General features: G+C 46.8%; 3 protein-coding genes across 4 annotated transcripts in view; 1 reads left to right on the forward strand and 2 right to left on the reverse strand.

Annotated features, from left to right (window-relative positions):
* The window catches only part of LOC139407035 (ankyrin repeat domain-containing protein 6-like), a 50,273-nt gene extending 35,023 nt beyond the window's left edge, over nucleotides 1–15,250 (forward strand). The window contains exons 2-15 of one of the 2 annotated variants that reach the window (XM_071150326.1): nucleotides 3,340–3,438; nucleotides 4,856–4,954; nucleotides 5,596–5,694; nucleotides 5,989–6,087; nucleotides 6,593–6,691; nucleotides 6,998–7,096; nucleotides 7,914–7,991; nucleotides 8,543–8,647; nucleotides 8,746–8,856; nucleotides 8,968–9,123; nucleotides 10,034–10,186; nucleotides 10,468–10,581; nucleotides 12,916–13,213; nucleotides 13,625–14,499. In XM_071150326.1, the coding sequence (XP_071006427.1) occupies nucleotides 3,340–3,438; nucleotides 4,856–4,954; nucleotides 5,596–5,694; nucleotides 5,989–6,087; nucleotides 6,593–6,691; nucleotides 6,998–7,096; nucleotides 7,914–7,991; nucleotides 8,543–8,647; nucleotides 8,746–8,856; nucleotides 8,968–9,123; nucleotides 10,034–10,186; nucleotides 10,468–10,581; nucleotides 12,916–13,213; nucleotides 13,625–14,250 (2,235 nt within the window). In that variant the 3' untranslated portion in view covers nucleotides 14,251–14,499. Of the gene's footprint in view, nucleotides 1–3,339; nucleotides 3,439–4,855; nucleotides 4,955–5,595; nucleotides 5,695–5,988; nucleotides 6,088–6,592; nucleotides 6,692–6,997; nucleotides 7,097–7,913; nucleotides 7,992–8,542; nucleotides 8,648–8,745; nucleotides 8,857–8,967; nucleotides 9,124–10,033; nucleotides 10,187–10,467; nucleotides 10,582–12,915; nucleotides 13,214–13,624 lie in introns of both variants that reach the window. The other variant, XM_071150327.1, reaches the window with a different exon arrangement.
* LOC139407037 (LYR motif containing 2) lies at nucleotides 14,973–16,415 on the reverse strand. Its single transcript, XM_071150329.1, has 3 exons — nucleotides 16,317–16,415; nucleotides 15,843–15,983; nucleotides 14,973–15,768 (listed from the first exon to the last, which is right to left on the reverse strand). The coding sequence occupies exons 1-3, from the start codon at nucleotides 16,380–16,382 to the stop codon at nucleotides 15,682–15,684; spliced, it is 294 nt and encodes a 97-aa protein (XP_071006430.1). The 5' UTR covers nucleotides 16,383–16,415; the 3' UTR covers nucleotides 14,973–15,681.
* Nucleotides 16,416–16,568: 153 nt separating this feature from the next.
* Nucleotides 16,569–23,316, reverse strand: part of LOC139407034 (midasin-like) — a 45,915-nt gene continuing 39,167 nt past the window's right edge. Inside the window, exons 87-101 of the mRNA XM_071150324.1 lie at nucleotides 23,020–23,164; nucleotides 22,122–22,414; nucleotides 21,854–22,012; nucleotides 21,660–21,761; nucleotides 21,118–21,316; nucleotides 20,814–20,981; nucleotides 20,544–20,698; nucleotides 20,339–20,428; nucleotides 20,075–20,190; nucleotides 19,668–19,842; nucleotides 19,120–19,193; nucleotides 18,900–19,014; nucleotides 18,664–18,730; nucleotides 17,967–18,109; nucleotides 16,569–17,777 (exon numbers count right to left, since the gene is read on the reverse strand). Coding sequence (XP_071006425.1) covers nucleotides 17,592–17,777; nucleotides 17,967–18,109; nucleotides 18,664–18,730; nucleotides 18,900–19,014; nucleotides 19,120–19,193; nucleotides 19,668–19,842; nucleotides 20,075–20,190; nucleotides 20,339–20,428; nucleotides 20,544–20,698; nucleotides 20,814–20,981; nucleotides 21,118–21,316; nucleotides 21,660–21,761; nucleotides 21,854–22,012; nucleotides 22,122–22,414; nucleotides 23,020–23,164 — 2,187 coding nt within the window. The 3' untranslated portion in view covers nucleotides 16,569–17,591. The remainder of the gene's footprint in view (nucleotides 17,778–17,966; nucleotides 18,110–18,663; nucleotides 18,731–18,899; nucleotides 19,015–19,119; nucleotides 19,194–19,667; nucleotides 19,843–20,074; nucleotides 20,191–20,338; nucleotides 20,429–20,543; nucleotides 20,699–20,813; nucleotides 20,982–21,117; nucleotides 21,317–21,659; nucleotides 21,762–21,853; nucleotides 22,013–22,121; nucleotides 22,415–23,019; nucleotides 23,165–23,316) is intronic.

A 23,316-nucleotide genomic window follows, 5' to 3' on the forward strand; every position in this document is an offset into this window, starting at 1 on the left:
ATTTGGAGTATTAGGAGAGGAAGAGGAGGTTACAAATGAACACGGCCATGAGGGACTCTCTCTGATGCTGATTTTACCCATGTGTGTGTGTCACTTGTGCGAAGGAGCTTTTCCATCGCTCCATCTGGCTGTCCGCGACCACAGCTGTGGGAGCACAGATCTGGGTAAACATGCTGACACACGCAACACAGTGTAAACCTCTGTTTGAGGTCACACCACACAACGCTGGGAGAGAAGATTTCTTAAACATGCCATGTAGCCCCAAGCCTCTTCACTGAAAGGAGCAGAGGAGGAATACAGTATAAAGATGCCCGAGATTGACAAAATTCATATATATATATATATATATCAGATTAACACCTGGGTGTTTGCTGTGAGAGTCACAGACAGACATGCTTGATTGAATTAATGTGCGGCAGTAGCAATCCTATCTGTCTGTGAAGTGAATAGCCTGTCTTTGTGTCTCTGTCAGAGCAGCTCTGGTAATTAAGACAAACCTGAGGTGTGGAGATAGTATTTAGGTCAGGCCTTCCTCAGATCTCCAGTCTTTCTCTTGATAGACTGCAATGTGATACTGGCCGATAAGACAGGCAGGCAGAGGCCTTTTTTCCTGAGCCTCATAAATGTACTTCCTCAATAACACATCTCTGGGCAGAAGCTTTTTTTTCTGCTCTGTGATGTTCACGTTAAATGCTGTGTGCCCCTTTAAGAGCGCACAAGAGTCATGGATTAAGGAAGACTTTCAATCGTTTTTAATTTGTCAAGAATGCTGCATTTTTCATTGTTTCAGGAAATGAACTGCAATTCTTACACTTACAGCTGAATATGAGTGAAATATGAATGACTGACTGAATATATGAAAGTTGTCCGTTGTCTATCAGGTCTACCTGTCTCTGATAATGTTACGTTCAGCTGGATTTTCACATTTTGGCTGGGTTCCCTAGTAACAAAAAAAAAACTAGAAACATGAGGATTATATTTCAGTTGGAAATTCCGGTGCTTCAGGGGAAGAGGAGGGGAGGTGAGGAGGGTATTGTATTGGGGAATGTGAGGTAAAGTGTCAAGTTTTGCATGGATGTTTTAGGTCTGTGGAAGAGAAACTCGTTTGAGAATGAGAAAGAGAGGAGTTAGAATAGAACCAGTCGTGAGTCTATCTAAGGTCGTACCAGGCCACAGAGCAGAGAGCAGGCCCTTTCCATTCACAGTCTCCTGGGATAATAGACTTCACCCTGGCTAGGCCCCGACTCTGTTTACCTGAGACGCTTCCATGGCAGACATCCAAGCCTGGCCCAGTGAAACTCAACCCCTGCCTGGCCATAGTGAATACCAGGCAGTGCCGAGCCGCACCCATATATCAGGCCACACTCGCCTGCTAAAGTGATTGTGGTCTCTCCCGTCTCTACCCATTTAATGGAGGGCTGTGAGGATTAGGCGTTGATAAGGGGGTTGTGTTGATGTGGTTCTTTGTGATTGCACACCTGATCTCTAATTACATTGAATTAACGTGGATGATTCAATATGGCTGCCAGTTACATGTTACAGGAGAGGGATTCTGCCGCAGGCAGACAGCCCGTTTGCATTTTATTCTCTCACTTGCAGATTGTCACTGTGCTTTAAATCAAAATCAAATCCAATGTTATTTGTCACATGCACTGAATACGTGTAGACCTTGCAGTGAAATGCTTACTAACAAGCCCTTAACCAACAATGCTTTAAGAAGAACAAATAATTCAACAGCAGCAGTAAAATAACAATAGCGAGGCTATATACAGGCGGTGCCGGTACAGTCAATGTGCGCGGGCACCGGTTAGTCGAGGTAATTGAGGTAATATGTACAGAGATAATAAACAGAGAGTAGCAGCAGCGTTAGAAGAGGGGTTTGGGTAGCCTTTTGATTAGCTGTTCAGGGGTCTTATGGCTTGGGGGTAGAAGCTGTTTTGGACCTAGACTTGGCGCTCCGGTACCGCTTGCTGTGCCGTAGCAGAGACAGTCCATAACTAGGGTGGCTGGAGTCTTTGACAGTTTTTAGGGCCTTCCTTTCCTGTAGCCTATGTGGAGAGATAGGGTTCGGTGTTTTGAAATAATGCTTTAAGATTTACTGAGAGCACCTGTTCACATTAGCTTAACCCCAATTACGCCTCTTAAAGAGCGACTGCCTTCAAAAAAGCAACAAAGCGTTTTGAAAACGGCCTACGTGTCTTCGATTAGAGTCAGAAACAATTATTCTAGTGTCAAAATTGACTACAGTGTAAATATGATAATTTGGGTCAGGAAGTCAGTCTCGTCTTAAAACGGAGTTTGGAACATCCGTGCGTCACAGCGGGGAAATGAAAGTTGGGTTTTCATTTGACGATGTCCATTTGCCCACTATGGGGTGAACCGCTGCGGTGATTGCTATACCTCCAATAGCATAGACAGTGAGACAGACCTGCCAAGCAGCTCCGACTTTGCTTACATAAGAGAACACGTCTCACATTTTTTTTTTACTTGAGAACTTTGGTACTTGACACCTGAGGTGTAAAATTGCACAACTAAAAACATCCACGGCAAAAACGTCAAAATGTATTAAAGATTTCTTAGATTCATTCTGGGGATATGGAGGACGTGAAATAGGCTTCTGTGTCTACAGTGTCTCATGGGAGACAAACATCCTTAACCAAACACAGAATCATTTAGGAAACACACCTTCCCGAGACGGAAATCTAGTTTTTCCTAAAGAGCAACAGTTTGGATTCCTTTCAGTTGTTAAAAGAAAAGGAACCTTCCCATGGCGAGTATCCAGCATGCCTTTAAATGTCTAACCTAATCTAATCCAATACAGCATATGATCGTAAAGTCGGGTAGTATCACTGATTTAACCTGGCAAAACAATCCATTATTACCATAGAATGAGAAACCTCCCAAAACTATAAATACACATTTGCTCCATAGCAGGCTGCAGGTCCATAAGTCTGGGTCTAAGAGCCGGAGGATGTGGGAGGCCTATCCATAAGCAGCTATATAGGTTCCCTTCCATTCAAGCTCGTTTAAACCGTATGTGGATTAAATATTTGTTTGTTTACTGGCAACTCGTTATTCAAATGACCCGTGTGGCCATGACAGACAGATTGCATGCGGCTAAATGCTGTGCCATGATGACAGCACAACGTGTTACTGGGTATGGCTGAACTGTAGACACATTGTCACATACAGTCTGGTTGGCTTCAGTTGGGGACACTGATATATGGTCTGGTTGTGTGGCTGGCTTCACTTGGTTTCTCTCTCTTCAGTTGGTGTGTCTGTCTTCAGTTGCTGTGGCCCTCTCTTCTGTGTGTGAGAGTGTGTGTTCTGTGTCCACAGTACGGCAGAAGTCCCCTGCATCTGGCCTCCTATAAGGGCCACACCGAGGTTGTGCGCATTCTCCTGAAGGCCGACTGCGATCTGGACATCCAGGACGATGCAAGTACCCAGAGACTGTCTGTTTGTACACTGCCTTTCATTTGCACTGCCCTCTTTCCATGTTTCCAGCTAGCACCACAGTCATGATTGTGATGATGGATTTGTGTGTGGACCATCGCTTGGTTTTCGCTGGCGTTGCATTAGTGTACCTCAACATCTTCCCAAATGAACATCACACCCATTTAACACCATGTAATATTTGTACAATCACACAAACAAACACCAGAATATGTAACATAGACCTTTACGTGTGAACCAGGTCACTTTTTGAAGCGCACAAACGACATGACATCAGCATGGAGATTCTGAGTCTGGCTGCCTGGTGTGTGTTTTGATTGCAGTGTAGTTTTTCCTGCGTGCGGACGCCCTTTCCATTTCTCTAAGACTGTCACGCTAGTAGTATAATGACCTCCAGTGGCCTCGAGTGGGATTATCTGGATTGCCAGCTTGAGGCATGCAGCAGACCTCCACGGGTCTCGCCCCCTGGGTGCAGGTCAACCCTCCTCCCCCTCCGCAGTCCCACAGCCACAGATAATGGTCCAAAGCTCTGGCGCTCCAAAATTCTCTCCATCTGGTCAATGAGCTCCCGATCCCGAACGGGCCACAGCGCGTCCTCGGCCACCAACGGGGGGGAGTGGTCACAAGGAGGAGGGAAAGGAGGGGAGAGAGAGAGACGGCAGTGGAGGAAGGCTGCTGGACCTGGGCCTGGGAGAGAGACTGGAAGGTCAGAGAGAGTGAAGAAGGTTAGAGAAAAGCTTCTTTGAGCCCGTGGAAAATATTCACTCTCCCAATCCTCTACTACTGCACGTCCTCTGGTTGTTGGGCACGCCTCTTGGTTATCTTCACTTGGAATGAACAAACCACAACCCCACCTCGCCCACTCACAGGAATCAGCGCTTCTTCTTGCTCTTCTTCCTTCCCACCCTTTCCCGTGACATGTCGAACCTGGTCTGCAAAACGTGACTCTGTTGAGCTGCTGTTAGCAGGGGGTTCTCCATGTTTGTGGGAATTCCATTTATGGTAGAGCATAAATGAGCTGGTCTGAACTGAGTGCTTTTGCCTGCTGCTGCTGTGTTCACTGCTTTGTATGGAGGATGCCCACTGTAGTAGACTGTGATAGTATGGAGGATCCCACTGTAGTAGACTGTGATAGTATGGAGACCTAGCTGGTGTCAAACTGCAGTGTTGGATGATTGTTGTAACATCGTGGTCATTTCCTGTGTTAGTAATAACCTGAAACATTGTACTTGAGAAACTCTACTAAAAAGTCCACCCATCATATTCAAGTCAGGATGCCAACTGCAATGGAATGGAAAGTTATTAACCAGTGGATGTGGTCATTTGTATTCATCATTGTTGTGAAAATCCCTAACTGATCATTGTGTGTGTGTGTGTGTGTGTGTGTGTGTGTGTGCAGGGTGAGCAGACAGCCTTACATCGGGCAGCCGTGGTAGGAAACAGTGATGTTATCTCTGCCCTCATCCAGGAAGGGTGTGCTCTGGACAGACAGGACAAGGTACATATCACACACAGCGCTCACACACACACAGCGCTCTCTCACACACACACACACAGCGCTCTCTCACACACACACACAGCGCTCTCTCACACACACACACAGCGCTCTCTCACACACACACACAGCGCTCTCACACACACACAGCGCTCTCACACACACACACACACACACGGCTAAAAGCACGGCCCAATGCACTCACAGGCACAGAGGGATTTTAAACCCCCAACAAACTGTCAGACAGCACTAAAACTATAGAGAACACACTGCGCCTGTAATCTGCTTAACCCCCATTCATTCCCAGCAAAGAAATAGGAGTTGTCCCAAATGGCACCCAATTCCCTATATAGGGCACTAATTTTGACCAGAACCCTATGCGCCCTGGTCAAAATTCGTGCACCAAATAGGGAACAGGGTGTCATTTGGGATTCATACATAGCCCATGGAAGTCCATGTGAATAGAAAGTGTGTTTATAGCTAGGCCTAGACATGCAGCCTCTTACCTTACCTCACTAATCTCCTACTTAGCTTGCCATGTTAGACTGTAAGAGTAACAATAACACCGTTGTCCAGTATGATAGTTACCAATCCAGAGGTCAGGCTGTGGATGTGTGAAGCTCTTGACTGTTTTGTTGTTGCAGGACGGTAACACTGCTTTGCATGAGGTCTCGTGGCACGGCTTCAGCCAGTCTGTCAAACTGCTGGTCAAGGCCGGAGCCAACGTTCACTCAAAAAACAAGGTACTGCAAATATACTGCAAATACTGGAGTTATAAAACAGCTGTGGTTCCTATAGGTCCTGTGCTGTGACTGCAGATTATTATACTGGAGAGCTTTTAGTGGTGCTTAGTGTTGACCTGGGTGCTTTTCAGTAGGGCACACCATAGCAGAGATATAGAACTGCAAACGGAAAGCTGTGCTCTAATTGGTCAAGTTGAGTTTTGTACAATACCTCCCAGTTTCACCCTGTTCCAAAATGTTGTCTCCCTATTAAAAACACAACCCTGGTGTCTGTCTGTTTGTCTGTCCATGTAGGCAGGGAACACAGCCCTCCACCTGGCCTGTCAGAACGGCCACGCTCAGAGCTCCAAGGTCCTGCTGTTAGGTGGCTCCAGGCCCGACAGCAAGAACCATGTAAGTCCCCCTCCTCCATGGGTTGGCTACTCTATGGGGTGCCGTTTGTACCGTCCTATAATTTGTGAACAACAATAATTCCGTGTCACAAAATATAGCATGTTACAAATGGCACTCCAAAGTAGCCTTCCCATGATTTGATACACACTCTCCAGGTATCTCTGAACCACTGCTTAGGGAAACATGCTGACAACAGAAGCCGCTCTACATTTAACTACTACCACAGAGCAGTTTGCATTGCAGTCACTTAACTATGAAACGACGTATGCATGCGAGTGCTCTGCTCTGCACTTCGAGCATAATCGCCCCTCATGGGTGACTTGAACAAAGCTGCTGGGAAGAGGAAGTAGCTCTCCATGCAGTTCGTTAGTCCTCTGCCACACCAGCCACTTCCCAGTGTCATGCAGCGCTACTCTACTCCTCCATTGACTGCTCTCCCAACGTCTGCGTGAAAGGAAACTCAAGCCGCGTGTGGCGGTGGTGGTCTCTCTTCGTTGTGTTCCAGGTGGGTGACACGTGTCTGCATGTGGCGGCCCGTTACAACCACGTGTCCATGCTCCGCATCCTCCTGGGAGCCTTCTGTTCCGTGGGAGAGAAGAACCAGGTTGGTCTGAGCATGTGACTGACACTACTTTCACACAAGAGGGCTTTTCCTTCTTTTTACGTTCTGTCTTGTATATTTGTATATCGCTCTCTTGTATATCTTCCTCTCTCTCTCTCTCTCTCTCTCTCTTCCACCCTCTCTCTCTCTTCCACCCTCTCTCTCCCTCCCTCTCTCTTTCTCTCTCTCTTCCTCTCTCTCTCTCTCTTCCCCTCTCTCTCTCTCTTCCCCTCTCTCTCTCTCTTCCCCTCTCTCTCTCTCTTCCCCTCTCTCTCTCTCTTCCTCTCTCTCTCTCTCTCTATGGGCCAGGCTGGGGACACACCGCTGCATGTTGCAGCAGCGCTGAATCATAAGAAAACGGTGCGTCTTCTGCTAGAAGCTGGAACAGAGAGCAGCATCCGCAACAACGTGAGTGGAGTGCCCCGGGCCCGCGGACCGGGCTCTGTTCTACACTCTTAAAAAAGGGTTCTTCAGCTGTCTCCATAGGATAACCCTTTTTGGTTCCCAGGTAGAACCTTCTGTGGAAAGGGTTTTTACATGGAACCAAAAAGGGTTCTTTCAAAGGGTTCTACGATGAGGACTGCCAAACAACTATTTTAGGTTTTAGATAGTATAGTATACTCTTAGCACCTTTTATCCCCCTATGTTCACTATGCTCTGGAGCAGTCATGCATTTCTAAAGGCCGTCTTAATCATGACTAATGTCCCCGCACATTCTGAATAAGCTGCTCTGGAACCATGGCTGTGGTTTTTTCCTCAGTCACAGTAAAGCCATGCAGACCTTGATGAGTAACAACAGTATGTTGTTCGCTGCAGTCTTCAGTCTGAGACTGACGTCGTTGAAGCCATTTGTGGTGACGTCAAAACGAGAGCTGTTGTACGAAACCAAGTCATCAGCGATCGGCTAATATTTAACCAATCAGAGTATCAAAGCCAATGACACTTTTTCAAAACACAGCTTTACCCACTTGTGTTCTGGCTCTGGCCCGACACATCAGTTTCTGGGACCAATCAGAATGGTTAGAATGTGTTTGCTTTCTAGAAAACGTCAGGGAGGTACTCAGTTCCAGACCCATTGCGGAGAAGAAGCTAACGTCTGTTTGGCCAGAGCAAGGAGTTTGGGTAGCCAGGCAATGAACATAGTGCCATAGCCAGTTGAATTATGTATCTCTAACTAGGCGATGTAGCCCTGGTTGACTGGCCTCTTGTCTCTGTGTGCGAGCAGGCAGGCCAGACTGCACTGGACCAGGCCAGAGACCACAACAACCCAGACATAGCTCTGCTTCTGACCAAAGCACCTCAGGTGAGTACAGGTTTACCCAGTCTGTCCAACAGGGGCACCCAGGCAGTGTTATTATTTTACTTTCACACCTCACATACCAACCTTATCTATATATTTATATAGAAAAAAAGGTATGCTGCAGACTGTGTTTGGACCTGAATTACGATACTTCAGGTGTTTGACTGGCGTTTTTATCTGTCTGAAATGATCATATCTCCATAACGCCTACCTGACATCATTCCTGTGGGTTGGCAGTAAAGGTGTTTCTGCGTCAAGTGCAAGTATGGGCAGAGACCATGGGAGACTGCTATAGATCTAGATAGGCACTGGCACTTGGAAGTGATAGGGAAACTATTTAGCACTATTTGTGCTATTTTAGCTGGAGCTATATCCCTACTTAATCAAGAAACATTCACTAATTGAAGAATTTTCATTTGCTCCATGTTAAGAGCTGGACAGGCTGAAGTAAACAAAAAACAGGACATTCAACCAATCAATGGCCGTCAGTAAACGTACAGTGAATAATACGACTGGCCCTTAGTTCTCACACTGCTCTCCCTGCATGTATTCAGGTCCAGAGCTTCACCCGAGGCAGGATTGTGAGGAAGAGGAGGGACAAGCTGAAGGCTGAGCGCCGAGCACAGTCTGTGCCCAGGGATGAGATGCTCCCCAGGAAGGTACAGTTGCAGTACAGCTAACCGTCTCACTCATACCGTGTGCGGCAGCATATTATAACACAGATGTGGAGATGTTCGATTTTTGTTGTGCCTCACAGGACAGTGCATCTGCTGCTGACGACACCCACAGCAGCGACCTCGTCGCCCGCAAACACGAGGTGGTCGGGGCGAGCGCCGGCAAGAGCACAAACAGGAAGCTCAAAGAGAAGGTCAGCTATTACCTTAACCTTCTAAAACAACCCGCACATGTTTACCCAGGTGAGATACGTTATCAATATTTAAACAGATGGAATATGAGATGCGGTGTGATGTCGTTGCAGCCCTCGCTCTCCGACCCCCTCCGCCGGAGAGAGAACAAACACGGAAAGAAGAGGCGGGGCCAACTGCGTGGCTCCTCCCCCCAGCCCCCGCCTCACAACTACAAGGCCTATCAGCTGTACACTCTGTACCGCGGCAAGGATGGCAAGATCATGCAGGTAGATAGAAAAGAGCACACGCGCGCCTGTGCTTTTGTTTGACATTTTTCATGTGATGCTATGATTTCATAGGTCCGCTTCACATTTAAAGTGTGTTGCTGAGGCCTCCCGGGTGGCGCAGTGGTTAAGGGCGCTGTACTGCAGCGCCAGCTGTGCCATCAGAGTCCCTGGGTTCGCGCCCAGGCTCTGTCGTAACCGACCGCGACCGGGAGGTCCGTGGGTCGACGCACAATTGGCCTAGCGTCGTCCGGGTTAGAGAGGGATTGGTCGGTAGGGATCTCCTTGTCTCATCGCGCACCAGCGACTCCTGTGGCGGGCCGGGCGCAGTGCGCGCTAGCCAAGGTTGCCAGGTGCACGGTGTAGTCTCCGACACATTGGTGCGGCTGGCTTCCGGGCTGTGTTAAGAAGCAGTACGGCTGGTTGGGTTGTGTATCGGAGGACGCATGACATTCAGCCTTCGTCTCTCCCGAGCCCGTACGGGAGTTGTAGCAATGAGACAAGATAGTAGCTACTACAACAATTGGATACCACGAAATTGGGGAGAAAAAGGGGTAATATTCAAAATAAAAAAAATACATTTTTTTTTTTTAAAGTGTGTTGCTGTGAAAGTAGCTACTGTCAGAGATTTTCTGTCATGTTGAAACCTTGTAACGGGCTTTGCTGCTATATTCTTCTATGTAGAAGACACATATTTCAGTCGGAGCAAGGCCCTGCGACAGACTAACATCCTGTCCAGGAGGTGTACTTGTACATCTAGCTGCCTCACGCTACAGAAACATGATAGGCTCCTGTCCTATGGGCCACTCTGGCTCGGACAAGACTTACATACTTAGTAATTCATACAATTTCAGACTGAGTTTGTGTCTGCTATCAAGTGGATCAGTGCCCATGGTTGGTTTCTGTGTCCCAGGCGCCTATCAATGGCTGCCGCTGTGAGCCTTTGATCATCAAGCTGGAGAACCAGCTGGAGGCCACCAAGGAGGAGATGAAGACAGAGATCCACACGGTGCAGGACCTGATGAACAACAAGATGGGACAGTTGGACCGCAAGAACAAACATCAGGTACGCAGTAGACCAGGGTCCTGTTCATTAGGGCGTTTTCAATTTTTTTTGCAACGTAAACTGAAAATGATAGTTTGAGACCTACATCCCACAAGCCTCTGAAGTCACAGCAGTGGATTCATAATTTGCTGATTTTGCCTTATTAATGAAATGAAGTGTAATGTTACTAAAGTCATAAGCAGCTGTGAGCTTTTGTTTCACAACCGGCGTCTTGCATTAACCACGACAGCTTTATCAGGCTCTGGCATTTAACTATGTGGTTTGTGATTGTGTGGTTCTAGATCCGTGCCCTAGATAAGATGACAGTAGAGAGAGTTTCAGCGGAGAGGACAGAGTGCCAACACAGGATCGACCAGAGGGCCATGCAGGAGAGACAGGAGGGGGAGAAGAGACAGGTAATACTAACAGCAGTGTCAAACTCACTCAACACCGCAAGAGAGGCGGGTCTCAGATGGACTTAACACTAGTTCCTCTACCGTCACGTGCTGTCATTAAACTTTTTTAATTCAAGGTTGTCGTTAAAATATTAACATAGCTAACAATGCTTTAAAAAGTAACTGTCCAGTGTTTCCAGATTTCTATGAAATATGACCTGTAATGACTTATATGAGTGAAATAGCTAATTAAAACAATTTGGGAAGGAAAACTATGTTAAAAAGCATATTTTTATGTTGGAATGGTCACTGCGTACCCCAACAACAGAATGGTGTGGGCGTATACCGGTCGTTAAAAATATTCACCCATGTAGACAGCTGATTGGCCAGCTCATCCTCCTCTAGAACAGGGTTTCCCCAAACTTGGTCCTGGACCTCTCTGGCAACAGCTCTGGTGGACATAACTGCAGTCAGCATGCCAATTGCACGCTCCCTCAAAACTTGAGACATCTGTGACATTGTGTTGTGTGACAAAACTGCACATTTTTAGTGGCTTTTATTTTCCCTAGCACAATGTGTAATGATCGTGCTGTTTAATCAGCTTCTTGATATGCCACACCTGTCAGGTGGATGGATTATCTTGGCGAAAGGAGAAATGCTCACTAACAGGGATGTAAACACAGTTGTGCAATACATTTGAGAGAAATAAGCTTTTTGTGCATATGGAACATTTCTGTGATCTTTTATTTCAGCTCATGAAACACGGGCCAACACTTTAAACTTTGCATTTATAGTTTTGTTCGGTGCGGAAAGTATTCAGACCCCTTGACTTTTTCCACATTTTGTTAGGTTACAGCCTCATTCTAAAATGTATTAAATTGTTTTTTCCCCTCAATCAATCTACACACAATACCCTATAATGACAAAGCAAAAACAGGTTTTTAGAATTTTTTGCTAATTTATACATTTTAAAAATGAAAAAAATATATATATATATTTTACATAAGTATTCAGAACCTTTACTCAGTACTTTGTTGAAGCACCTTTGGCAGCGATAACAGCCTTGAGTGTTCTTAGGTATGACGCTACATGCTTGGCTCACCTGTATTTGGGGAGTTTCTCCCTTTCTGCTTTGCAGATCCTCTCAAGCTCGGTCAGGTTGGATGGGAAGCGTTGCTGCACAGCTTTTCAGGTCTCTCGAGAGATGTTTGATCGTGTTCAAGTCCGGGCCACTCAAGGACATTCAGAGACTTGTCCCAAAACCACTCCTGCATTGTCTTGGCTGTGTGCTTAGTGTCATTGTCCTGTTGGAAAGTGAACCTTTGCCCCAGTCTGAGGTCCTGAGGTCCACTCTGGAGCAGGTTTTCATCAAGGATCTTTTTGTACTTTGCTCCGTTCATCTTTGCCTCGACCCTGACTAGTCTCCCAGTCCCTGCCGCTGAAAAACATTCCCACAGCATGATGCTGCCACCAACATGCTTCACCGTAGGGATGGTGCCAGGCTTCCTCCAGACATGCCATTCAGGCCAAAGAGTTTAATCTTCAGACCAGATAATCTTTTTTCTCATGGTCTGAGTCTTTAGGTCCCTTTTGGCAAACTCCAAATGGACTGTCATGTGCCTTTTACTGAGGAGTGGCTTCTCTCTGGAAACTGTACCCTAAAGGCCTGATTGGTGGAGTGCTGCAGAGATGGTTGTCCTTCTGGAAGGTTCTCCCATCTCCACAGAGGAACTCTAGAGCTCTGTCAGAGTGACCATCGGGTTCTTGGTCACCTCCCAGACCAAGGCCTTTCTCCCCCGATTGCTCAGTTTGGCAGAGCAGCCAGCTCTAGAAAGAGTCTTTGGGGTTCCAAACTTCCTCCATTTAAGACTGATGGAGGCCACTGTGTTCTTGGGGACCTTCAATGCTGCAGAAATGTTTTGGTTCCTTCAACCTCTTGGCTTGGTTTTCGCTCTGACATGCATTGTCAACTATGGGACCTTATATAGACAGGTGTGTGCCTTTCCAAATGATGTCCAATCAATTGAATTTACCACAGGTGGACTCCAAGCAAGTTGTAGAAACGGCTCAAGGATGATCAATGGAAAGAGGATGCACATGAGCTCAATTTCAAGTCTCATAGCAAAGAGTCTGAATACTTATGTAAATAAGGTATTTCTGTTTTGGCGTTGTCATTATGGGATATTGTGTGTAGATTGCAGAGGATTTTCTTTTATTTCATCCATTTTAGATTAAGGCTGTAGCGTAACAAAATGTGGAAAAAGTCAAGGGGTCTGAATACTCTCCGAAGGCGCTGTATCTACCCTGCTGTATCTCTGTCACAAAACCTTTTCTTGCCTTGGCCTGCCCTTCCAGCAGGCATCAGTGGTGAGCGAGCTGAGAAACTGGTGCCTGGCCAAGCTCCAGAACATTGAGGTGCGTGTCACTGGAGACCCCCGCGACGCCAAGCTGCGTCAGTCCTCGTCCATGGCTGAAGGCCTGTGTGCGATGGCCCCTGGGAGCCTCACTGTGTTGCCTGCAGGAGGGCCTGGGTGCAGCGTCGAGTGTCTGGCCCCCCACACCACTGACCTCACCGAGGGAGACCCCAACGCGGCCGCCACAGAGGACCCCTCAGCCAATCACAACTTTGGGGTTCAGGTGGACAGCTCTCCAGGTACAGTTCAAAACAGAACTCAGTGAAATAGCCAGCGCTCCGAATTACTACTCTTATGCACATGCACGAACGCACACACACAATGGAGGGGGAACTCATTTAACACAGATACAGGCTTATGTAAACGTTACGTAATCTAAGTATATTATTCTTAGGTCATACCCTTTTTTTAAAGAAGTAAATAACAGAGAATGTGGCCCAAATAGAACATTTTCACAGAAATGCTCAAAATATACAGTTGCCTTTGGCAGGTTAATTAATTTATCATCCTAATCTATCACACTGCATTTGAAGATGGCAATCTCACTGGAACTAATTTGAATAATCATAAATGATTTATTGTGTGCCGTGCTCTAAGGTTGACTTTTTAATTCTAATTCACTTAATAATTGTCTCTCGGAAATCTCCCAGACAGTGGTAAACATCACAAGCGAGAAAAGATCTCCTCCCCAACTGCCGCTAAGTCCCTGTCCCCATCTCCCCAAGTGGTGCGGCCCAAGGAACGCTCGCTGTGTTCTACTGACCCCCGCAGGCCATACCAGGGACTGCATGACATGGCACTGCTGGATTTGGCGCCGAGCAGAGGCGGCAACAACCAGCGGGCCAGCAGCCTGTCCCCAGCCACCGAGCGCCGCTGCAGCACCAGGCAGGACAAGGACTGCGACAGGGATAGAGACAGGGAGCGGGGCAGGGACAAGGGCAAGCACCACAAGAGGCACTCCCAGGGCAGAACTAAGGCCAAGGGGGCCTCGGTGGGGCAGATCGAGGGGACTCAGACTCTGGGGGTGTTTGGGGAGAGAGGTGGGGGGGAGGGCTTTGCACAGGAGAGGGAGAACATGCACGCCCTGGAGGTGACACAGTACTTCTTTGAGGCAGTGTCGACCCAGATGGAGCACTGGTATGAGAGGAAGATCCAGGAGGCCAGGTGGCAGGCAGACCAGAGGGCCCAGGCAGACAGGGCTGCCCTGGTGGAGAGGATCACCTACCTGGAGGACGAGCTACGCACGCTCAGGACTAACAGGCACGACGACAGCTAACACAGGGACACCACTGCAGAGTATAGAGCTACACCTTCAGAACAGCAAAAAAAATCATCATCTGAGCTCATTACAGAGCAACTGGACCCACCGACCCCAAAAAATTGTCATTGACTGAATTTAGCATGTTTAATACTTTTGGTAAATAATGTCATGCAACAGTAGAAAATCATCTGTATAGTAACTTATTTTAAGGGCATGTTATGGCATGCCAGACTATTCAGTATAATGTGGTCTTGTTATTAATTTGTTTTGGGCAGCTCCTGTGTTTGTGCTTTGTAAAAACCCCTAGTAGATTTACTGAGTTATTTATAATGTATTATGTCATGGGGCCATCACAGAACTGGTACACGCACACACCTGGGCACAATGTCACGCTGTCATTAAGTCAACATGCCAATACTCCAGTGCTTTTTATCCTGTGATGAGAAAGCCTGTTATGTGAAAGATTCTGGAGGTTTGCTTGTGGAAAATGTGGGTCATATTTTTCTTGTGACGTTCTTAATGTGTATTCAATAAGAGAGTAGAGAAAGACAAATGCAGACAGAGGAAATAGTTGAGGTAACCAGGATGCTTAAAATATCAGTAGAATACGCTACTGCAAGCTTTCATACAGATATGTGACTTACAAGGGTAACAGAACTCAAGAGAATACAGCCAAACTGGCAATGTCTTAACTATTAAGAAAACTTTAGTATTCATAACCTTTACTCCAACCCACTAATGTATTTCTTGTGTTTCTTTAAATGGTAAAAACCATAACACCCTACCGCTTGTCCTTAGCACTAAAATGAGGTACTGTTAAGAAGAACCTGTTTGCATGGTGGAAAGTCTGTTTTTAATCTTCTGAAATAGACCTGTGCAAACAGTGTATTAGTTAGTGCTCATGTGTGACATTTGTCCTGTTCAGGTGTGAGGTCGTGTACATTGATGCCTTTGTTGATGATATGAACACACATTCTGTGTAGTAAAATAGATATCAAATTGATTTTGTAAAAAACAACTGTCATTGTTTTATGTTCAACATGTACATAACATTTCATGAGGATCCTCTGGACACAAACAGCTTTACAATAGCCCAACATGAGACCGAGGGTATTAGGTCAGACATGATTGCAAATGGCATATCACACATGGCTCTCACAGCTTTCCTCAAAAGTGATTTGAAAGAGTCGCCACTGCTAGACATGGACATGTTGATGTCATACATCTGATATGGGACTCCTCATGACAGATTTCATATGGTCCAAATCACATTATGAACCTGCAACGAGCTGGTCTGGCCAAATGCCAAGGTGCTTCCACAATAAGTGTACTGTCCAAGTACTGATTCAAAGGGCTTTCACAGTCCATTTGAGGCAGCATAGAAAAGCTTCTGGCATTCACTTGCAGGAGAAATCGGTGGATCACCTCAGCCCCAGACAGGTGACATTACTTCTTAACGTTAGCCAATGCAAGGGATGACTGTAGCTCATCGTGATGCATGTTTGCCTGTGTGATCATCATTCGGATGGCGTCCTAGACATACGGAGACCATGAAGGTAAGAACAGGGGTTGAACACAGAATGACGTAATTTCAGACCATATCTCACCTGATTTGTGCTATTTTTATTCCTCTTGAACTCATCTCTCGCCCAATCCCGCAGGTATTTTCGGTCTCCCTCGTCTGGCACTTGTCTGATGGTTCTCATCATGTTTCTGTAGAGGCTCAACACTTTCTGCCTCTGTATAAACTGTAGAAATAGACCAGAGGAAGCAAAACAAGCAAGCTAGCTAGCAAGTTGGCTATCTGGCTAATTTATCAACAATCATATTAGCAGAGCAATCTGCTGAAGGAGAAAGCATTAACAAAAAAGGCATAGTATTAGCGACGCAGTGAGGATATTACACGTAAGACCAAATTGTCAGATGAGCTAACTAGAGCTGCTGCTGAAATGCTAACGTTAGCTAGCTCATCATGCTGCCATGGCTATTTCCCAAGTGTGAATGAAAGAATACTATCTAGTTGGCAGTAGTACTCGAACCGCATGGTTTACAGGTCATGAAACCGACAAAATATGTATTACCTGTTTTAATGTAAGTGCTGCCGCAGGTAACCTTGAGCTAGCCATGATGTGAATTGTAGCAAACATGGTTGTAGAGGCAGCTCCACAGCTGACCTGTTTTGGCAGTCAACATAAATATAAATGTCGCCCTCTTGTGGGGTGGAGTATCTATAGTGTCTAGAATCTATTTCTTTAGGGGCCATAAACTAATACTGTATGTACATTGGCTACTACCAAATACAGTACATATTACATAAAACAATGTGCTCAAAACACAGATTAAAAAGTTTATTATCATCATACAATGTATGAAGAAAAAAACTTCCATGAATATCACATGTTTACTTTGAGTTACATCTGTGTTCCACATGGCCACAGCAATGACATTTCCTAATGGTGTCTTCATGTCAGTGAATGAACCTTATCTACAGTAAGATGTAGTGGATATGCCTCTTAGACCAGAGAAATGGCATCGATTGGAGCGTTTATCAAAATTGTTATTAGCAGTCCTTGTGCTTAAATTTTCCCAAAACCTTGACATTTAATGAGAGAGAGGGTTAAGCTTTATATGAATAACACATTGGGGCAGAATGATAATTTCCATGTAAACAACGGATTATTTTCTAAGCACATGGGCGTTAAGTGAGATGCAATAACATTTCTTCAAGGCACAATTTTGGGATTACTTTCTAAATGGATCAAGACCATATCCGCATGCTTTTGTTTTGCCACGACATAACGAAACGGGGTGCTTGTCTTCTTTTTCTGCTCTTTGCAAAACAGTTGTCCAAAAACAACTTCATCACAGCACTACTGCCAGCTCCACACATTACCAGTTGAGGTGTTCACATGGAAGTAGAATGACTTGATGATGAGCATGTAACACCGAAAACATCCCACACAACATGAAGGGGTTTATATAGTACACAGGGGGAAAGAGGTACAGTATCTCTTCACTGAGGTTGTTTACGCGGAAGGGAATCACATTTTGTATCCTCATCTATCATTTGTTACAGACGTGCAAGTTAAAGTGATGCTTATTACATTACGAAGGAACTTCCAGAATCCCCCTGGTCTGAAGTCAAGGACTAAATGGCGGAAGTCGCTATCAAACTCTACAGTCTACTGAAATGACAGTAAAAAAAAAAAATCAAACGAGATTAAAAAAAGGCACATACACAGCGGCCAAGTCCGTCTTTCTTTGCGAGTCCTGTTTTGTTTTTGAGTCCGTGTGCTGTCGAGAGGCTAGCAGCAGAGTGGCGTTGTGCGGTTGGTTGCTGCCTTCTAAGATGGCTTCTACTGGTCGGTTGCCGTGACGAGTTCGAACCACTGCCTCAGTGCGTCACTCAGGGTCTCTGGCAGGGCGTGGACGTCCCGCAGGATCACGTAGAAGGGGAAGGGGAACTCCTCCATGTAGGAGCGGATCTCAGGCATCTCTCCTGGACCTTTGAAGATGGGCACCTTGATGTCCAGGATGGAATCCTGTCGAAAAATGACAAAGGAAACACCAATAGGAATATTTAAGGGAATAGTTCTATATGAATATCATATCTTGTAGTGATTTGATTATTCACATTAACAAATGTACCCATGTACATTAGATGTTGCATTACCATCCACAGTCCTTGATACATAACATGGATTCCATCTAAACCAGCTTAAGTCCCTTACCCTGGAGTTTGGGTTGTCGAGCACCACGAAGATGACGAAGACGTTGGCGCTGCGAGCCGCCTGCACAGCCGCCGTCACTCTCTCCTTCCCCTCCAGGAAGAGCCCTCTGCCGTCCGACACAATGAGCAGCAGCTGGGCTGTCTCTGTGTGTGTGTGTGTGTGTGTGTGTGTGTAAGGGGGGGGGGGAGGGAGACGAGAGAGAAAGAGGAGGCGGTCAGTTTACACTGGCACCACAATGGTCCTGGGTGTCTGTGTACAGGTTCTAGTCCTCTGGGCCGTAGAGGGATAGCAGTGAGAGCTCAGATACCATTTCTGATCTTCACCACGGCTCCATAGAGGGCATGTTAGCTTCACCAGGGGGCCACTGTAGCAGGAACAATACCCTGCCTTTGAATAACAGTCATTGTGCTCTGCTCCTCCCCTACTCTCCCACTGTTTCCCTCAGGGTTGTTTGTTGGACATCAAATACAACCAGGGCACGGAACCCCACAGGCTCAGGGTACGATGCAATCAGCAGGCATCGACTCAAATGTAAACTCATTACTGTCAGGGATAGTGGGCTCTAAACCCACTTGAATACATTAGCAAATGAAGAACGGACTAGGGGAGGCCATTCTCTTGTATGGTAATCATATTAAACATTCTTATTGCATTGATCAAGTGAAAGGCAGCTTCTGCACCACCGCAATGCATTTACCTGTGTTCATGGATCCAGGGCTGTGCTGCTTAGCTGCTACAAACATGTTGGCTGAGGTCTCCAGGAACTGAAGGACATGAGCACAATGTGGCGGTCAGTCTCAAACAAGAGTAGCCCACTAAATAGATGCGATCTAATATCACAGACGGTAAACAAATGGGCTTGGAAGGCGTTCAGTTCATGAAAACAAAGATATCAAGCACAACAACAAAACAAACAAAAAAGCGGGACCCCACCTGGGCTATCCTGGTCTTTTTCTGCTGGAACTGACAGAGCCTCAGTATCCTGGCGCCAGACTGGTCGTTAAACTGTTGTTGGAACGGATGGAGCAGCTGCACCGTCTCACCAAAGCTGAGGTGACAACCAAAACATTTCACAAATGTAACAGCACTGTCTGGGGACGAGCAACACCTGGACATCAATATTCATTTATCTACAGAGGGACGCTCCTCTCACCTGCACACGGACACCTGCCCGACCTCCAGGAGAGTGAGAGCGTTGACAATAACAGACAGGGATTCAAAGGCCAGCTGTGACACACGGGAGACAGAGGTGAGACATTAACGAGACATTGTCTGTTTCCCAAATGGCATTCTATTCCCTATATAGGGCACTACTTTTGAACAGACACCTATGAGGCCCTGGTCAAAAGTAGTGCACTATGAAGGGAATAGCATGACATTTGGGATTCATACATTGTTCCTGCAGCAAAATGACTAAGGCAACTAGACTCGGGCCAAAAAGAGAGAGTATTTGAGAATGATCATTTCATACCTTCATTACATTGAGACACAATCAGGTCTCTTTTTTTATTTGTGGGAATACTTGATCAACAGATATCCTAAATTAAACTCATTTTTAGCTTAATTCCTGGTGATTTGATTCTTTTATTTAGCTAAAAACTTTGGGGGGGGGGGGGCCAAATAATATCCCTTGCGGGTCAGTTTTGGCCCACACTCTAAGGTTATTGTATCCACTCATCCCTCTGAGAAGGCCTACTGTACCTGTTTGGAGTGGTTGTCCACCATGCTGGAGGAGTCGTCCACGGCCAAACAGATCTGGTACTCTCTCTTGCTGGGCTTGGTCCTCCTCAGCCAGATTTTGTCTTTACGGAACTGACTGGCAATGTAAGGGATCACCTTTCGCATGTTCAAACGCTTCCCTGTGCGGAAGTCTCCTCTGTGACACAGCGAGAAAACAGAATACATTTTAAAAAGTGCTAATATTTGTACTGAGATTAAAAAAGAAAAAAAAAAAGATTTAAAAATTAAAAGAAAAAAAAAAGATAGAAATGAATGAATAGAAAAGGTTGCAAAAGCCTGTTCCTGTTCTAGTCTGTGAGTGTTGTCTAATAGTTGACCAATGACCATGCTCCCTGAATGATCGTCTAGGGGTTGCGGTAGGTACTCACTTGAGCTTGGCCGCCTGCGTGGGCTCTAGGATGAGACGGAGCTGCTCGCACAGCTGCTGGGACAGGGCCGAGGTCAACGTCTGGTACTGGTGCCACATGGCTGCCGCTGCACTCTCCTGTAGGTCAAGACCACGGCATGAGTTACACATCTTAGTTGCACACAGAGATCTGAACTTCAAGTGGTAAGTAATGGGAACAGAGAACGACAGGGTAAATAGTGTCCGGTATTAGGAATGTTTTGCAGGGCATCCAAAGTGCTGGTACCTCCTCCCGTTCTCCAGGGGCCTGTTTCATCCAGGCTTCCAGCTGCAGCTCCATCTCCCTCCTCAGTTCCTCTGGGTTGCGGACTGGGTTCTGGGGACACACAAGACATTCAGCTAATCTTATACAGAGCGTGCCAGAGCTTTCTGGGCGATCCGTTTCTTTAGTAGTAGAGCACAAAGCAGGTCTCGGATCATCTCTCGGGTACCTGCAGTGTGTCCATCAGCAGCTCTGGGACGGTGTGGAAGGTAGACTCTGTGCTCCTCTCTGGGTGCTCCTCGTCACTGTGACCCTGTGTGTCTTTTGGCCTCTCCTCATCCCCCTCACACTGCCTCTGAGCCTCCAGCTCTCCGCTGTCTAGACCTACGGCGGAGAACAGACAAAGTAAGACACATTAACAACAGGCAAGCGCACGCACGCAAACGCACACACACACACACACACACACACACACGAGATGAGTAGATGGCTGGGGCACCTTTCTGCGATGCTCTGTTCGACTCCAGCTTCTCTGGCTTCAACTCCTGGGTATCAACAGCCTGCAGGTCCTCTTCCTGCTCCTCTGTATCCATAGCAATGTCCTCATCCTCTTGGTCCTCCTCTTGGGGGGCTCCGGCTGGTTTCTGCTGGTCTGCACTGGCAACATCTGTAACATGTCAAGAGACACGATGGTTTTGGAACGGTACCGGCTGTCGTCTTCGACAAGGATAAAAGTGTGAAGTGAACTCCGCGGGATGGATATCTGTGCAGCTCAGTGTTCTGTGGTGCGATCGCTGCCTCACCGTATGTCTGCGTGTCGTAGGCCGTCTCTCCCTGTTTGATGTGCTCGTACAGGTCCGACTCCCGCTGGGCCTCAGTCTGGTTGTTCTCCTGCGTCTTCTCCGTACTGCTCTCCACTGTTCGCAGGCGCTTGCTGATGCGCTCGTTGTAGTCGCCCGTCGAGCGCTCGTTGTCCGCCCGCCCAGGCTTCCTCTTGAAGCTCTGGAACAGCCAGGTCGGAATTAGAACCCATTTAGAAATATATTGCTCATCTTAAAACACACAAAAAAACGGATTTTGAGCCCGTTTTGAAATGTTTCGGTCTCAATTCAACTCAAGAACACACTGCAGAGCAAACCCATTCCATGGAGGGCCCGAGTGTCTGTGGGTTTTTAGTTTTTCCCTTTCAATTAAGACCTAGACAACCAGGTGAGGGGAGTTCTTTACTAATTAGTGACCTTAATTCATCAATCAAGTACAAGAGAGGAGCGAAAACCCGCAGGCACTCGGCCCTCCGTGGAATGAGTTTGACACCGGGCCGGAGAGATTCGTTGACCAGACATACCTGTGTCTTGCTCTGGCTCTGTTTCTGAGAGGACATCCTTGCCATGAGTTTGGACTCATGCCCCTCTGACTGACTGGCATCAGCTGCTCCGGTACCATGCTCCTGGACAACAACACAACAAAACAAGAGGGTCAAATGTGTGGATTTAGACATTTACATGGGCTGTAAATGGGTTGGGCGAGGTGGGTGTGTACCTCTTTAGCTTGGTCTCTCTCAGAAGCTTCTCCTGCCAGCTCCACGGCCGTCTCACTCTGGACGTTCTCCTCTCCCGTCTGTCCATCCGTGTTGTGCTCCTTCCTCTCTGCCGACTCTGGCTGCTCCTCATCCTCACCCGTACCCTCCTCTTCCTCCTCCTGTGGGCAATGAAGAAGAAAGGCGTTAAACACCCGACGAACAAAACAATCTGTTCTAGGTACATCTGAATCCCCAATGTGCAAGAAGAGAGGCAACAAGTCAAACAACCTTTGGTTTCTGGCCTTCGTTTGCAGGGATGGCCATGTCCTCCTCTTTCCCTGCCTCCCGTCCTTCATCCTTCTCCTCCTCCTCATCCTCCTCAGCTGCCTCTTTGTCCTCCTCTGTTTGTTCTCCTCCACCTCCCTCTTCGTCCTCAGTCTTGGGTTCCTGGCCTTCCTCCTCTCCTTGTTTGTCCGTCTGATCTTCAGCCATCTCCTCCGCTCCTCCCTCCTCATCTTTCTCTGCTCCCTCCTTCTCGTCCAGCTCCATGGGCTTCTCGTCAATGTCGAACGGGTTTTCCTCTGGAGGAAATAAACAATGGTCACGCACTGGTTCTGTGGTGTCTCCACCTGTGTCTCTCAAATAGTATTTGTTTTCTTTCAAATTATTTAGCTGCGCTTCAAGGGGCAAAATAACACCGAAATTGATAATGCCATTTTTGTGTAAGATCTATTTTTTGGCCCATATCATGATGTCACAATGTGATCTGATTATAATAGACCAATGACTGTTCATCTGGGTAAGGGGGTGGGCTCTAGACCTATCAGCCAATCAGGGCTGTGTATGTAAATATCTTCAAATGTGTTTCCTAAAGCCCAGACGATCAGACTGAGCATTTCAAGGGCCAAAGGAGGATCAGGGAAATATATATTAGAGTTATTTTCATTACATAAACACAGTGATTTATTAGAAAAAGTGATGATTTAAAAATACAATTACAGAGACTGCATGGGGGCTTTAATTAAGCTTGCCTGGCACAATGGACCCAATACAATAGTCCCAAAGTGCAAACCCTGACTACCTGGCACTCCAACACTGAAAGTATTTGTAAGAAGACAAATAATATTTGAACCCAGGTATGTTCCTCTCCTCCCCTGTTGACCCCTGACCCTTGCTAAAGCCTCACCCTCTCCCTCTCCATCCCCCTCGTCCCCAGCCTGCTCCTCCTCCTGGTCCAGGTTGAGTTCATCAGGCAGGTCCATGGCCTCCGGGTCGGGCTTCTTCTCCTGCTTCCCGTGGTACGGGTCCACCTCGTTCTCATCAAACTCCCGCTGGAACACAAAAACAGAACAACTCAAATTAGATACGGTCTGGCAGTCCTGTTAAAACACACCCAGCTACAGCCTGAGATTTAGTGGCCGATTGCTCATTACACAGCCAGGGACAGTTTGACCAAACTACTGGTCTTTCGAAGTCAACATTG

Source organism: Oncorhynchus clarkii, chromosome 4 (genome assembly GCF_045791955.1).
Source record: "Oncorhynchus clarkii lewisi isolate Uvic-CL-2024 chromosome 4, UVic_Ocla_1.0, whole genome shotgun sequence".
Taxonomy (NCBI): Eukaryota; Metazoa; Chordata; class Actinopteri; order Salmoniformes; family Salmonidae; genus Oncorhynchus; species Oncorhynchus clarkii.

Bases quoted from the DNA above. Each gene is read 5' to 3' on its own strand.
- LOC139407037 (XM_071150329.1), bottom strand. From the start codon at position 16,382: ATGTTTGCTACAATTCACATCATGGCTAGCTCAAGGTTACCTGCGGCA. The intron at 15,984-16,316 runs GTAATACATATT...CTATTTCTACAG, and splicing joins CAGCACTTACATTAAAACAG to TTTATACAGAGGCAGAAAGT. The intron at 15,769-15,842 runs GTGAGATATGGT...CCGTATGTCTAG, and splicing joins ATAAAAATAGCACAAATCAG to GACGCCATCCGAATGATGAT.